Source organism: Felis catus, chromosome E2 (assembly GCF_018350175.1).
Source record: "Felis catus isolate Fca126 chromosome E2, F.catus_Fca126_mat1.0, whole genome shotgun sequence".
Lineage (NCBI taxonomy): Eukaryota > Metazoa > Chordata > Mammalia > Carnivora > Felidae > Felis > Felis catus.
This window is the reverse complement of record NC_058382.1, coordinates 15670017-15683126: the sequence shown is the minus strand read 5'-3', so window position 1 is coordinate 15683126 and position 13110 is coordinate 15670017. Positions and strand designations below refer to the sequence as shown.

Sequence of the window (13110 nt, the reverse complement as noted above, 5' to 3'; positions counted from 1 at the left end):
TTTTTACCAGTCTGGTGGGTGTCTAACATAAGGTTTCCTTTTTACCTAAATTTATTTAATTTTAAAGAGTAGAGTGAAGTGAAAACATCAAGCTAAAAACTAACACAGATGGCATGTGGGCTGTGGCACAAGCCCAGAGGTTTGGGAAACGTGGTGCTAACTGGTGTTTCTGTTGCAGCCGACTCTACGGGCACCCACTCCCTCTACACGACATACCAGGACTACGAGATCATGTTCCACGTCTCCACCCTGCTCCCTTACACCCCCAACAACAGGCAGCAGGTCAGTGGGGCCCAGGGCAGGGGTCCCATGTGATTTCCAGTTGGTGCACAACTGAACCCCAAGGCAGTCTCCCTCCCCGCGGTCGTTAGCTGGCTGTCTGGCTGGCATGGGCTCTCCTGCTGCCGCCCGTGGCCTCGGAGACCCTCTGCACCATGGTCACATCACCTGGGGGATGGAGGCTAGGTCAGGTGTCGTTTGAGATCAGTTTTTTCCTAGCTGTTCCTTAGCCACCCTGCTTGCCTGTAGCTATCCCAGCTCCCCTCAAGGTCTCTTGAGTCATCAGGGGTCCTGTGAGAAAGAAGAACAAACCAGTCAATGTTATTTCAACCAGGAGTAACAGAAATACGAACCAAATTGGCATAAACAATAAATGGGTTTTACTGGGTTATGTAACTCTGACGTGCCAGCACAGGGCTAGCGTTAGGTACGGCTGGATCCAGGGGCTCAAAGCATGTTAGGGACCCTTTGAATTTTGCAACTCTGCTTTTCTTCATAGTGACCTTATTTTCAGGTCTTCCCAGGTAGTGGCAGAGATGCCCCCTAGCTGCCCTCGGCTCACATCCCACCAAGGTAGCCACCCCGGGGGGGGGAGACAGCTGTGCCTCCCTGGTGTCCCAGAAACGTTTCAGGGCTGAATCTTGTTGGACTATTCACTTGCCAGTCCCCGGGGCCTGGGGCAGGGAAGGAATGGGCTGACTGGCCGAGCCGGAAGCACGTGCCCACCCCTGGGGATGGATGGTGAGTGGGGTCAGCTCAACTTGAAACGCTGATAGAGATCAGGCAGGTGCTTTCCCACGGGGGAGGGACGTGGCTGTCAGGAGAAGAAGGAAAGGGTGCTAAGTGGGCAAGAACAGCTAATACCTGCTTCCTGCAGCTCCTCTCCTGGATGTGCCGTGCAGATTCTGTCCTGAAACAACTTTTTTCCTAGTTTCTAAAGAACCGAAACCCCACAGACTTGTGGTTCAGCAAGTGTATATTATTTCCATTGGTACAGGTGACGTTGTAGATTTTATAGACCAGCAGTGGTCAGGTGTCCATGGACTCATAAGGTTAACCTGTGAGCATTCTGTAAGAGCTGTGTGCCGTGCACTGCTCTCACACCGAGGACACAGCAGTAGGCCGCAAACGAAACAGGCAAAACCACTGGCGTCGCAGAGCTGACGTGTTAGTGGGAAGGGACAGACCAGAAACAGAAGGAAGAGGGAAGAGCCACCGTGTGCCGAGTGTCGATAAATGTCGAGTGACGGCGGCAGGATAGTAGAGAGAGGGCCTGTCGTGGGGACAGTCAGCGAAGGCCTCCATGGGAGGGAGGTGTCTCAGCAAAGACCTGAAAGAGGGAGCCACATGGAGTTGACTGGGAAGAATGTTTCGTGCCGAGGGAACAGTCACTGCAGAGGCCTTGAGGAAACAAGGCATGTTTGAGGAGCAGCAGGAGGCCTGCGTGGTCGAACAGAGTGAGCGAGGGAGAACGTGGGAGGAGATATCAGAGCGGCGGTGGGGGCAGGTGGCATGGGGGGCATGGGGCCCCCTGGGCCATGTGGGGACTCGGTCTTTTCCCCCCGAGTGAGGTGGAGCCACTGGAGGGCTCTGAGCGAGGAGAGACACGATCCGACCAAGGTCCAGGGCTCTCGCTGGCTGCGTGTGGGGACCAGACGGGAGAGGGGGGCAAGAACCACAGGGCGGTGGGAGGCTGCCGTGAGGGTCCAGGCAGGGCCCTCAAGCCAACTGGTGCCGCTCTCCTGTCCCCTGTTTCCATTCACCAGCTACTAAGGAAGAGGCACATAGGAAACGACATTGTGACGATCATCTTCCAGGAGCCGGGGGCGCTGCCTTTCACCCCCAAGAACATCCGCTCACACTTTCAGCACGTCTTCATCATTGTCCGAGCCCACAACCCCTGCACTGATAATGTCTGCTACAGGTATGCACCTCCCACGTGGGCCCCAGGGAACAGCCCCGGGACGGCCCCCAACCCCTGCACACACAGGAAGTCACAGCAGCCGATTCCCAGCCTCCAGGCAGCGTGCAGAAAGACGGCCAGCAGAGAGCAGCCGCCCAGGTGGGCCGGCTCCTGTGTTGCTTTCTGGGAAGCTCTGTCCTCACATTCCCGCGCCTTCCAAGAGAGCGATCCTCAGCGAGAAAGGGGCATGTCACCCCAGTGTTGATAAGGAGACCATCGGGGATTTGTAGTTGCCTGGAATCTTTTGGTTGCAAGTGACAAAAACTCCTCCTCAACCTGGCTTAAGACAGAAGGCATTCGTATACATCGGCTCCCAAATGACAGGTTCGGGCGTAGCTGGATCTGCTCCACTTTCCTATACATTGCCTCATTTGCTGGCAGCTCTGAGCTCAACATCCTCCCAGCTGCAAATCCAGCAAAAAGAAAGCTTTGCTTTCCCAGGAAAAGAAGCCCCAGAATTGCGGCTCACCGATCTGGTTGGGGGTGAGGTGCCCATCGTAGAGTGAAACCACCCCTGCGCCACGCCTGGGTAGCGGGCACAGGGCTGAGGCATAGGAGTGGTGGCCCAGGGGGAAGTCACAAGTTGGAAGGACGGGGGCAGGGATAGAGCTGTGGTTCTGGTTCGTAGATCAACAGGCGACACGGGCCGCAGGCTCATTCAGCATCTTGCCCAAGCCCCAGTTCTCACCAGCAGAGTGGCCAGCACCCAGAGGCCAGATGGAAAGCACTCTGGGTGTGGGGTGAGGAGAGAGCCCTCGTCCTTGAAAACCAGCTGATCCAGGACCTAGGCCCCGGGCCAAGGGCAGCACTTGCCCCTGGGATAGCACCGCAAGCTCTGGGGAACGGGCAAGGGAGCGCTATTTTCCATTTTCTGAGAACGGTTTGAAATTCAAAAGGTACAAAATGTAACATAAAAAAGCAAAAAAAAGGTCACAGTCTCCCACCACCCAGCTGTCCTGTTAGCGGTTTCTTGTGCATCCTGATGTTTCATACATACACCAGCACGTGCTTACAAGCATTCTTCTTCACCTCTTTAACACGAATGGAGCATAACACACGCTGTTCTGAATCCTGTATTTTCTCACCAACCCTTGAGATCTCTCCAAACCAATACATAAAGTGCTTTTTCGTTCCTTCGTGTGGATGCGTGAGAATCTCCCCCCATCGACGGGCACCTGGGCCGTTTCCTGTCAGCCGCTCTTCCCCTCCATCCGGCAGCGAACAACCTTGCATCCGCTCTCATCGCACTTGTGTCCGACTATACAGATGGGAGAATTCCTGAAACTGGAGTCCCCGGGCCCAAGGGTGTGTGCGTCGTGCGCTGGTAGTCTTGAGGAATTGCCAGAATCTCCCGTTTTCTTGTGTCAGCCGGGTGTATGAGAGAAGGGCGGGGGGGGGGGGGATCCACCGCGTAGCGCGTGTGGTTCAGAACACTGTCCTGGATGTGCCGCCCAGGTGGCTGCTGGGAGCCAGCACACTGCATGGCAGGGCCTCCACGGGGCATCAGGCCACAGGCCCCCTGTGTCCTCACCCCTTTGCATCTGGTACTCTGAGCAGCAGCTACCTGTGCCCACACCTCCGGGCTGTGAGAGCCAGAGCTCACTCGGAGGTCCCACGTTCCTCGGCAGCTGAAAGGTAGCCCTGGTGAGGGAAGATGGAGTTGTTCGCGCATGCACACACACACACACGCACACACACACACACACACACACACACACACCACAGAGGAGAAGGCCTCCCTTTCCTGGCACATCAGAGGCAGGGGGTTGAGCCGGGGGCATGGGGGTGGCCTTTCTCCCCTTCCCACACTCCCACCAGGGCTGTCACGGCAACCTTCCACCAACCCCCCACCTTTCCAGGCCAGCCTTTGCATGGTGTCCAGGATGCTTGCTTGCTTCTGATTCACAAACCCTTCTTGTTTCTTACAATTTAATTTAAAATATTTTTATTATGCAATATTTTAAACATCCTGAAAAGCACAGAAAATAATATAACAGACACCCATGTGCCTACCACCAGATTTAGCAGATGTTAACATTTCGCCATATTTGCTTCAGCTCTCTCTCTTTTCTTTATTTTTAAAGAAAGAAAATGTTAAAGATACAACCAAAGCTTACCCCTTCCCACACCCTCTCCCTTCCTCTCCCCTCCTTCCCTGCAGGCAGCTGCTCTCCGGACAGACCACACCCGGTCCCCTCTGTGTCCCCAAACACATTTCTGTGGCAGCACTCATGCTGTAAAAATGACTTATTAGCGTGGCCCTTGCCTCCCTTGAAGGTAGTAACCCCATGTCACATTCCCCTTCATGTATCTATTGTGACACGGGGCTTGCCGTACAGTGAGCCCTAAAAACATTTTTGCTGGCCGGACAGATGCCTGGCCCAAATATCCTAGGCACCGAGAAAAGAATTGTCGAATGAGTAATTGTGAATATTCTGGAAATACTTACTGAGCTACAGTGACCAGGTGACCTGGTGACGCACCGTCTCCTGGTTGTGGAGGTGCCATCCTTTCCGGTTTCAATGTGCCGTTTCTGGGTGGCACACCAGCATCCCTGCAGCCTGTGGGCTGTGAAAACCCAGTCCGTCCTGCTGGGAAGCAAAGGACCAGCTGTTCTGATTGTCCAGAAGCCTTCAGCAGCTTGTAATTTCATGGTTCTTAAAATCATGAATCAGGACTGTGGGGAAACCCAAAATCCATCACTCTACGCAGCCAAGTGCTGACCGGAGCCGTTGCAGCGCTGTTCACAGCTGTAACGTACAATGCGAACATACCGTTAATTAGAAAGACTGGCGAAGTCATCTGGTCCATCCCCCGTCCTGTAGGCAAGGCCACGCCCACACGGTTTTGCCCAGAAAACCTGCCTGGTTTGTGTGGCCTTTGAAGAACTGCACCCCTGGAAAGTGCCTTTTTCCGTCAAACCGGCACACGCTGTGCATTGGTAAAAATCTGTTTCTTCCTGGTCTGTTCAAGTTTAAATCGCTATTTAAATCAATAGTGAACACCTGTGCTGGTGCTGGGGGACCAGCTAAACTCAGTGTGGCATCTGCCCACATGGCATTCCTGCACTGGAGGAGTGTCACTGGACAGTGAACAGTGGAGGTGGTGAGCAAGGGATCTGGCCTGACCCACCTGGGGTGTGCAAGGGCTCCTTTGACAGTCTCCTGCCCCAGGCGCCTTCCAGTGCTTTCCTCATGGGGCAGCCATGGTGATCCTCGCAGGTTGTCAGTCTGGTTGTCACTTGTTGCTAGCACCTGTGTCCATCATGGACCCTCAGGAAGCAGACCCTCAGGAAAGCGAGGCATCTGGGAACCACCAGCAGCAGGGAGCCATCACCCACCCCTTCGGCTGGAGGTTAGAGAGGATGGGAGAAGTTTCTGGAAGCTAGAGAGAGCTATGGCTCTGGGAGAGGAGGCACCAGGCAGGAGCTATCTATGGCTGTGAGTTGAAGGATCAAGGACTCAACCACAGCCGCTATCCCAGCCCAACAAGAAGGCTGTGAAGAGAAAGAAATTCTTGAACTTCTCTCTCCTGTCACCTCCTGCTGGTGCTTCCTGTTGACCAAATTCACTGGAAGCTGGAGGGCATGGGAACCCAGGTGAAGGTGATAGCCTGCGGAAACCCTCCAGCCAGGGCACTGAGCAGGGCAGAGAGCAGCAGACACCAGATCTGGGGGTGCAGATCGTGATGAGCCAGCCCAGATGGTGAAATGATTGCTTGGTCTCACGATCAAGATGAAAAGCACTAACACGCCATCAAGGCCCTGCGAGGCCTGGCCCCCAGTGACCTTTTGAGCATCCGACTCTTCACTGTCTGGGCTCAGACCACCCCAGCCTCGTCTTTCGCAGTCAGGCGTTGAACATTCAGCGCCCACTGCCTGCAGGGCCCTCCCCTCAGCTCTTCCTCTGGCTCCTACTCAGCCTCCAATCCCAGTGTAATAATCACTTCTTCAGAGAGGCCCTCCTGGGGTCTCCCTGTCCATATCAGGTCCTTCTGTTGTTCTGTCTGTACCCCATTCACTTCCTTTGTCTTTATAAATTAATTTGTAAGTTTGTTTAGTATGCCTCTCTTCCTGGATTAAAAGCTCTGGAGGCCAGGGACTGCTGTATCCCCAGCGTCCAAGAGAGCATCCCAGAAATGCTCGTCAAATAGATGCAGGAATGTTACACTGCCCCCCTTTGTCACGTTGGGGGAGGGTGGGGGCTTGGGAGTCAGAACCCAAACAAACCTTACACTGTGTTTGGGTTCCATGGAATATGTTTTAGTTAGGAATCTCGTTATTTAAAAATTATCCTACGGTGGGAAGAGAAGCATTAGGAAATCTCTCCTAACACAGTACTCATAAGGTGAGGTTTTTGTGGAGGATGAATACAATACTCTAAGAAAATCTTAGCAAGCTGACTGCTCGCTCATTTCCAGCAACTCATACTGCTTTTATTTTCTATTTATTTTTCTTTTTTTTCAGCGTTTATTTTTATTTTTGGGACAGAGAGAGACAGAGCATGAACGGGGGAGGGGCAGAGAGAGAGGGAGACACAGAATCGGAAACAGGCTCCAGGCTCTGAGCCATCAGCCCAGAGCCTGACGCGGGGCTGGAACTCACGGACCGCGAGATCGTGACCTGGCTGAAGTCGGACGCCTAACCGACTGCGCCACCCAGGCGCCCCAACTCATACTGCTTTTAATCATCATCATGTAAACAGCATAGCTTATGGTGTCTCCACCACCCTTTAACATCTTCCAGGCAGTGTCGCGCTCCCCTGCCCCTGGGTGGTGACTCTGGGAGGAGCCGTAGCCTCTCTGCCTGACTTCCTGACTGTAGAAATCGGCTGCTCTATAGCCACTGGAGTCTCCGCTCAGTTTGGTCATTGGAACAACACATCTGAGATACTCATCAAATCTCCAGATTCGACTTCTCAGCAAATTCTCCCACCTCCCAGCTCAGGGCTGCTCCTTCTCACCTCTCCTCTGTTCCATGTTGACCTGTTTCTGGCCTGTCGAGGGTTGGAGCACGAGGAGGAAATGGCAGGCAGGGGAGTGTCCCTGGGACTGTGACCACAGCTGACTGCGAATTCTCTGGGCTCCCTGTCCACCCTCCTGGTCCCCCAGGCTCCTCTTGACTACAGGCTCACCTCAGAGGCCCCTGCTGCCAGCGAGAGTGGGTGCAGAGATGATGGTGTTCGCCACCCAGCTTTCTCCAAAGATGTTCCTTCCAGCAGCTCCCTCTGTAGTTTGCGTAGGGGGTAAGAAGGTTCATTGGTTTGGCAGAACAGGTTTTAGATTATTTCCTTTTTACTTTCTCATCCATTCGCTATTTCATTTCTGTCACCACGGCACCTCAGTTGAAACTGAAGTAGGAAGGGTGCCTTCTAACCTCTCGTTACAATGAATTTTCAAAATAACCCACGTAGAGAAGATTTACAAAGTATGTTAAACAATGTCACACAAATGTTTGAAAGAAGTAAATCACATAAATGTCCTGTATCAGTCAGATGTTCCGATAATAATGCTGCTTAACAAACCACCCCAAAACTCAAGTGGCTCACAGACATTAACATGTCTCTCTGGCCCACACATCCACAGGTCTGACTGGCCTTGGCTCCCGGCCACGGATTGGGTCCAGGTCTGCTACAGGTGTCCCTCATCCGTCTGCGGCCCCCATGGGGCATGTTTACCTCCCGGAGAAGGCAGGAGCGCAGGAGGCATGCCTTGCTTGAAAACCATTGGCTAAATCAAGTTACCCAGGATCAGGAGGGTGGGGACGTACCTCCCCTCAAAGGTGGAGAGGGAGGAGTGAGTGTTTGCCAAACTGTAACCTACCACACAGTTTATATGTATGTAAGATGAGAATAACCGAAATGGAACAGCCATAGGAGAATTCTTCTTTGAACAGCAGTGGATGTTCTAACAGCAGTGGATGTTCTAGGAAGTAAAAAAATGCGTATACACGCCCTAAGTTTCCAGTGTAGCCAGCAACTTACTAGTTAGACGTAACTATTTCCATTCCTACAAAGCACACTCCTGTGTCTGATTGCATGTTTTCTTTCTGAAGCGAATCTCAAGTGCCTTTCTTTCTACCATCTATTTCTCCCTCCTCAGTATGGCTGTGACCCGATCCAAAGATGCTCCTGCTTTTGGTCCCCCCATCCCCAGTGGAACCACATTCCGCAAGTCTGATGTCTTCAGAGACTTCTTGCTGGCCAAGGTGATTAATGCCGAGAACGCTGCACACAAGTCTGACAAATTCCACACCATGGCCACCAGGACCCGCCAGGAGTACCTCAAGGACCTGGCTGAAAACTGTGTCTCTAACACACCCATTGACTCCACTGGCAAATTTAACCTCATCTCCCTGACCTCCAAGAAGAAGGAAAAGACAAAAGCACGGGCAGGCGCTGAGCAGCACAGCGCAGGCGCCATCGCCTGGAGGGTGGCGGCCCAGGACTATGCCCAGGGGGTAGAAATTGACTGCATTTTGGGGATTTCCAATGAGTTTGTGGTGCTCCTGGACCTTCGCACCAAGGAGGTGGTGTTCAACTGCTACTGTGGGGATGTCATCGGCTGGACCCCAGACTCCTCCACTCTCAAAATCTTCTATGGGCGAGGGGACCACATCTTCGTGCAGTCCACGGAAGGCTCTGTGGACGACATAAGGGAAATCGTCCAGAGACTGAAGGTAAGGGAGAGAGCTCGGCAGTGGTACAGCACTTCTGTGGTTTGGCCCAGGCCTTGGGGAACCACCCCCCCACCCCCACCCCAGCCCATTCAGTCAGGCCAGGACACTCACTGGCCCCAAGAGAACCAGAATTGCCACTTACACACTAGGGGGGCTTGTGGGCCCTGCACCTGGGTTCTTTTCTAGGGAAGGTTCGGGCCAGGGATCCAAGGCTCTCCATCGTCATCACCTTGGGAAGACAGAGATGTACTTATTCACTCTAGAAGTGGATAGGAGATATAAGTTTATGCTTACATTCAAAATGTAAGGGTACTTTGAGGAAGAATTAAAATAGAATGAAAAGCTTCCAGGCCACTGAAGGATAGGGCATAAGCAGGGACCTGGGGAGAACATGAGAAAGCACAGTACAAGAAACAAACAAACAGAAAATTATATAGCGGGAATAAGTCCACATCAGTAATCACGATAAACCTGAGTGGCTTAACTTCCTCTGTTAAAAGACGAAGGTTCACAGTCTGGGTGAATTCTTACCCTAAACTCCTGGTAGACCTCTCCGACTCAGACTGGTGGTCAAAGCAAGAGTGACAGATTTCAAGTCGGGTGACAGCTAGGTTGGTGAAGGCTTGAAGCACTGTGGTAAGAAGTACTTGGGCCACATCTGAGCTCTGTGAAAGGGAACGCTGTAGTCAGCAATGGGCTCTTGGTGGGTTTAACAGGAAGGCGGGTCGTGCATGTGAAATAGGGAAGGGTGTGTAACATGGGACCCGGGTTCTAGAGTCAGAAGCCTGACTTCAAGTCCCGGCACTGCCACTGGCCAGCCGTGCGACCTTGAGCCAAGTTCTTAACTGCTGTGTGACTCAGTTTCCCCATCTGAAAAATGGGAACAAAAATTACCATATGTCACGTGAAAGTTTTAAGGATTGGATGAGTTATGTTGCCCAGACAAGCTTGCCTGACTTGGTGGGCTGTGACCTCCAGATCCCACCATGTTCACCCTTCTGGGCCTTTGCACTGTCTCATTAAATTCAGGTTGGATTGATAAGGCCCTGCCCTCAGCTTTCCTCGCCCAAAATTCATGCTTAGCTTTAGGTAACAACATTAGTTTTTGGTAGCAACACAGATGTGGGATCGGAGAACCAGGGCCTCCATCTGTTTTATTCACTTGCGTATGTCCCATGCCTCCATCAGGACTGCCTGGCATGTAGTAGGTGTTCAGTAAATACTAATTGGTTGGCTAGTTGAATGAGTTTAATTGAACCCTGAGTCTGTGCTAATAAGCATTTTACGTGCGTGATCTCACAGTCTTTCACCACCCCATGGAGTGTAGGTACTGTTCGTATCTCCACTTGACAAGATGAGGAAATTGAGGCTCAGAGAGGTATAGATACTCACATAAGGTCATGCAGCCAGCAGATGGCAGACTGGGATCTGAATCCAGGTTTTCCTGACTCCAGAACCTATCTGTGTCCAAACTCGAGACTGGTAGCTTATCGGCATCTCCGCCCAGGTGTCTCTAAGCCCCTGAAACATGTCCAAGAGCAAACTCCTGGTTTTCCTCCCCTGCCCCCCAGAATTTTCCTGTTAACATAAAGGGCAAGTCCGTTGCTCCATTTGTCGAAGTCAAAAGCCTTGGCATCAGCCTTGCTGTTCTCTTCCTCTCACACCCACATCCCGTCTGGCTCCGGTGGGCAGTCTCCAGCCACCCCTCCCCTTCCACAGCCTCCCCCAGCCTCTCCTGGACTCTGCAGTCACCTCCTCCCTGTCTCCCTCGCCTCCACCCTTGCTTCCCTATGTTCTGTCCTCAGTAAGGCAGTCCCAAGGGGTCTGGTCCCATCACTGCTATGCTCAGAACCGTCTGCCCACCCTAGGTGAAAGCCAGAGTCCTTGCAGTAGCCTGTGAGACCCCGCGTGATCTGGCATCCTGTCGCTCTCTCTGCCCTGGATACACAGACCTTTGCTGCTCCCCGAGTGTGCTAGGCAGGCGACCAGCCTTTCCACTGCCCGCACTCTCTCGCTGCAGCCCTTTAGTCACGTGTCATCCTATCAGGGAGGCCTCATATGTAAAATCGCAACCCCCCACCCCGACTGAGCATATTCCACCCGCTTACCCTGGTTTAATTTTCTCCATGGCACTTAGCACCACACAAAGTGTATTTGTGTATTTGTTGTTCACTGCGCTGTCCTTAGCACTCAAGCCCGTATGCAGGGGACGCTCAGTGAACTTGTACTGAACGCATGGGTGCATCACTACCCTATATTAATAGCAAGAGCAAACATTTGTGGAGGGCTGTCCGACCCTGCTCAGTGCCTTGCACGACTTGGCATTTTCTCCTCACAAAAACCCGGTGAGGGAGATACCATTATCATCCCCACTTCACGGATGAGGAATCTGGAACCCAGAGAGAGTTAAGTACCCGGGTTCTTTAATACGAGAGGATTCTTCCTCCCCAAATCCTGACAGCAGCTCACGTTTCTTGTGCAGTGACCGTGCCAGGCACCGCGCCAGGTTACACATTTTACCCACATCCTCTCTGTGCCACTCCGTCCCACACCCACCCCCGAGCCTACTGTTGGCGCAGTGTTTTGCAGCCCGTTACCGCAGCCCTCCTCACAATCTCAGTGCCCCAAAGCCCACTGAGGAACCAGGTGGCCAGGAAGTGATGACGTAAGCCATCTTCTGCGAAGGGACAAGCCCATCTTAAATGACTCATGATGGCAAATCTGTCTGCTGCGCAGAGTCCTCCAGGGCAAGGAGTCCCTGCCCTCCCCAGCGGAGCCAGGAGTCAGACATCCTTCGTTTGTTAAGTTATGCCCCTGTCTCTGAGCCGGACAGTGCTGGGACACAGCAGTGACCGTGATGGGCCGTGGCCGCCCTCCCGGGACTCCCATCTGAGGCAGATACCGAACAAGGAGTTACAAGTGCCGAGAGGTTAAAGAGGAAGTATTGAGGATGCCAGGGAACCTATCGTGGGGAGAGGTCTCAAGCCCACAGGTTGGATGTAGCCCCCAGACATACTCAGTTGGTTACCAAAGCTTAGCATTCAGAAGACTTCATAGAAGTGTGTCTTTCCGGGGGATCTGGCTGTGCTGGACGTGCATTTGCACAGGTCAGCCGAGGCAAGGCCATAAGTGCCCACTTCAGATGGGGCACAAGTGCAGCATTTAGCCACATTCCACCAACTTGCGTCTCATGTACACTGCCCACCGAGTACCCCAGCTTGTGAGCCTGGGATGGGGGGCTCCCTGAGGAAATAACTTTTAAACCGAGATCAGAACAAGAAGTAGGAATCGTCCTGGTGAAGAATGTGGGGGAAATAAAAAAAGGGGGCAGCGGGGAATACAGCGTGGAAGGTAAAAGCAAGAGTTAAAAAGTCAGGTCTGTACAGGTCTTAACATCTGAGAGATAAGCGAAGCAGTTGTACCTGCTTCACAAGTGAGATAATGGTGAAATTGGGCATATGAAGGGCTTAATCAGTGCCTGGCACACACAGATCAGTCCCCAGGAAGATGAACTTTAAAAAGGCAGGGTTGGCCTGGCAGAGGGTCCTCTGAACAGGTATGCGTTTGGTCTCGTAAGGTGTTCCCTGTGCCGTGGGGCCTTTCTAGAATCTTGTAAACGTCAGGAATGCTTCTGTTCTTCAGGTGGGGCTTCCTTTGGTTTGTTAGAAAAGCAAAGGGGACAGAATTGTCAGACATTTAAGAGAGCAGGGGTGCCTGGGAGGCTCAGTTGGTTAAGCATCTGACTCGTGACTTTGGCTCAGGTCATGATCTCACATTTTGTTACTTCAAGCCCCGCATCAGGCTCTGTGCTGACAGTGCCGCTTGGGATTCTCTGTCTTTCTGTCTGTGTCTCTCTCAAAATAAATTAACTTAAAAAAAAAAAAAAAAAAAAGGTTTGGGGCACCTGGGTGGTGCAGTCGGCTAAGTGTCCAGCTCAGGTCATGATCCACAGTTCATGGGATCGAGCCCCTCACTGGGATTTCTGCTGTCAGAGTAGAACCTGCTTCGGATCATCTGTCCCCCTCTCTCTCTGCCCCTCCCAACCCTCTGAAAAATAAATAAACATTAAAAAAAAAAAAAAAAAAGGGTTTTAAGAGACAGCAGCTACAGAGTTCAGTTACCGGCTCTCTCCTCTCTCTCCAAAATGATCGAAAACAACTGTAGTGGGTCGCTACAGGCTGAGCTGCTAAAA

At 52.4% G+C, this 13110-nt stretch overlaps 1 protein-coding gene across 9 annotated transcripts in view; it reads left to right on the top strand.

The window, feature by feature from the left end:
- The window catches only part of SIPA1L3 (signal induced proliferation associated 1 like 3), a 239418-nt gene that overhangs the window by 157016 nt on the left and 69292 nt on the right, over nucleotides 1-13110 (top strand). For all 9 annotated transcript variants that reach the window (XM_023245059.2, XM_023245055.2, XM_045046365.1 and 6 more), the window contains 3 exons: nucleotides 179-282; nucleotides 2046-2203; nucleotides 8342-8918. In XM_023245059.2, the coding sequence (XP_023100827.2) occupies nucleotides 179-282; nucleotides 2046-2203; nucleotides 8342-8918 (839 nt within the window). The remainder of the gene's footprint in view (nucleotides 1-178; nucleotides 283-2045; nucleotides 2204-8341; nucleotides 8919-13110) is intronic.